The sequence below is a fragment of the Myotis brandtii genome, unplaced genomic scaffold (assembly GCF_000412655.1).
Source record: "Myotis brandtii unplaced genomic scaffold, ASM41265v1 scaffold931, whole genome shotgun sequence".
Lineage (NCBI taxonomy): Eukaryota > Metazoa > Chordata > Mammalia > Chiroptera > Vespertilionidae > Myotis > Myotis brandtii.
The window spans coordinates 1,444,302-1,447,069 of NW_005371843.1; the positions used below are offsets into that span (position 1 = coordinate 1,444,302).

General features: G+C 49.2%; 1 protein-coding gene across 2 annotated transcripts in view; it reads left to right on the forward strand.

Moving 5' to 3' along the window:
- Window positions 1-233: 233 nt before the first annotated feature.
- The window catches only part of MAL2 (mal, T-cell differentiation protein 2), a 44,157-nt gene continuing 41,622 nt past the window's right edge, over window positions 234-2,768 (forward strand). For both annotated transcript variants that reach the window (XM_014533038.1, XM_014533037.1), the window contains exon 1: window positions 234-296. In XM_014533038.1, the coding sequence (XP_014388524.1) occupies window positions 249-296 (48 nt within the window). In that variant the 5' untranslated portion in view covers window positions 234-248. The remainder of the gene's footprint in view (window positions 297-2,768) is intronic.

Here is a 2,768-nt window from a genome sequence, read left to right on the forward strand (position 1 = left end):
ACCTGTTAACGCGGGCACCTGCGCGCCGGCTGGCGATTAGAAATGGCCCGGAGAGGGCGAGCAGGTGGCCCGGTGGGACCGAGGTTCGGGGACTTGGAGAGGAGAAGGGTGTTTGCGTTTGAGGGGTTGGCCGTCAGAGACCCCAGGCGGCTTGGCCAGCGGCCGCGCTTGGCGAGAGCCAGAGCAGGCGCTCTCGGCCTTGCCTGTTGCTAACCTGCCATTTTGTTGGGTGGTGCAAAGGTGTAGCGATGACTGCTGACCAGGAGGCTGCCACGCCGTGGAAAGCGGGGCTGGAGGTAACAGGAGAAAGAGGAGGAAGGCTGCAAACCGGGGCACATCCCCTGCTTGCCATTCGGAGTGGCCTTGGCAGTGGCGAGAGGAGCGGGGCTCAGGAGGCAGGGCAGGGGGGAAGTGAAGCGCGGAAGGTGCCCTCGGCAGTTTCCAATCAAGTGGGCGTGAGGCTGTGAGGGAAAGGCACACACGGAGCTGTCAGGCTCCTCTCTGCCTGCCTTTGCGCCTTCGTTCTTCCTCCTGGTTCACCTGTACAAACCCAAGCCTCCGCGGCACACTTTGCTGGGCCCAAGTGAAGGGGAGGTCACCTGGCTCGTAGTGCAGCCTTCCTGGGCTGGAGACGGGAACATGTTTAAAGGAATGTTATGGAGTTGGGAGCTTTTTGAAGCTTGTCGTGGACCAGGGGAAATCTTGCGAACATAAATTGGGCAACCCAGAGTTGCATCATGCCCAGAGAACTACAAATAGAGTGAAATGTCAGCGCCTCTCTTGCGGGCTAGTTTTGTTTGCTCGGTTTGGGCTTTTCCTATCTCTCCCCCTCTCCCCCTCCTTTTGAGTTTGCATAACCTGGATTTGGGTCGCTTCGGTTTCCCTTTTGTGCTCCTGGGGCTGGGACACCTTGTGAGCATTGGTTTTCTGCCCTATTATGTGAAGGTGGCTAAGTTAAGTTTAGCTCAGATTTGAATCAGGAAAAGGAGATGTGTGAGTTCTGTGACATCAGTAATCGGATCGTGACTGCGAGGCTAGGGGAGGCTGGTTTGCGTCTGAGCCCAATTCAGAAGCATCGAAATGCTTTGGGGGAGGCCCAGGCATCCATGTGAGAAGTGTGGGCAGTGGCTGGCGCGGTGCCGACTGCACCGCTGTGCGGAGGGAGACCCGTTGAGAACAGTGAAGATCTGGGGAGAAAGGATGTGTAGGTTCTGGGCTACTTTAATTCCATGTTCCCCAAACTCCAGTTGTCCGCATACCTCTTTTAGGACTTTTTGCCCTATCCATATGCCGCTTGTACTGTACTAGAATTTACAGAATGTTCACTTAAATAGATTCATCATTCTCTAAACTTCAGTGCCTGCCTTAGCCTCATCCTAAGCAATAATATATGTGAATTCTCAAATTTGATATGCTGGTTATGTTTTTTTCTAGTATTTATTCAAATATATAGTTATGTACTTACACGTATATGTATATATGTAAAGATATGTAAAGAAACATGCATATAAGGAACTATATATGTGTATATATGCAAAGAAGGCTCATCACGTGCCATCAAATCAAATTCCAGCTCAAGAATCACCTGTGGACATGTGACACTTGCAGAAGCACTGCCTAAATCTGAGCAGAGGGAGAAAGGAGTGGGGAAAGTTCATCTATTTTCTCTCCCTTACCCTCATATCTCTTTATTTATCTAGCCCAGTGGTTAGTTCTCAACTCTTGTTGCACTTAATTACTCAGGCAGCTTCTAAAATACTGTTGCCAGCCCAGATTAATTAAATCAGAATCTCTGTGGGGGAGCACCCGCAGTCCGCTAGGTTTTTAAAGAAGCTCCCAGAGGTTCTGATGTACAGTCCTAGCTGGGAACCACTGAAGGGGGTCTTCTTAGGGGTTCTGTGGACAAGTCAGCTCTCTCTTGCAGATGAGCGTTCTCTCTGCTAGAATTTCTACCACTCTCCATCTTGGGGGGGACCTCAGACTCAGAAGTATTCAGTTCATTCCTCTGATCTCTTCATTTCCACCGGCTTCTTCCCCCAAAACACATCTAGGACCCTTATCTCGCTAGAACAGAATCCCCTCCAAAAGCCATTTCAGTTTACTTTCACTATGGCCAAACATCTTCATAGTTTTAAATCTTAGGCCTCCATTACCTCTTTTGCTTGAATTATCAATCTATCTCCTCCCCATCCTACGTCCCTCAAAAGTAAAAGGCTCATAATAGTCCAATGAAACTAGTGACTTTAGAGAAACAAGAGACTGCACTGGAGCCAAACTTTGGCTCCTTGATGCTCATCCACCCGCACCATGTGAAGATACTGGCTTACATGCTTTCAGAGAGCAGGGACGGAGGCCGTCTGGGTACTCCTCCATCTCAAGTGCCCACCCTGAGGAGATGCACAGATAGGAGCTAAATAAACACTTTTGAGGCACCTTGGTCCCTGCTTTCTTCATTTCCCTCTGTTTTCTGACTCCTTTCAGGGGCTCCACCTGAGGAGGCTCCTCTTCACAAATTCCTCACCCTGTTAATTAAATGTGAGATTTGCCAGGAACAGCTCTAAACTCTAGGGCAGTGGTTCTCAACCTTGGCTGCACATTAGAATCACCTGGGAATCTTTTAAAAATCCTGATTTTTGGGCCTCATCCTCCGGAAATTCTGTTTCTTTGTTATGGGGTGGGGCCACAACATTAGTAACAAAGAAACAATTTCTGGAGGATGAGGCCCAGAAATCAAGATTTTAAAAAGATTCCCAGGTGATTCTAATGTG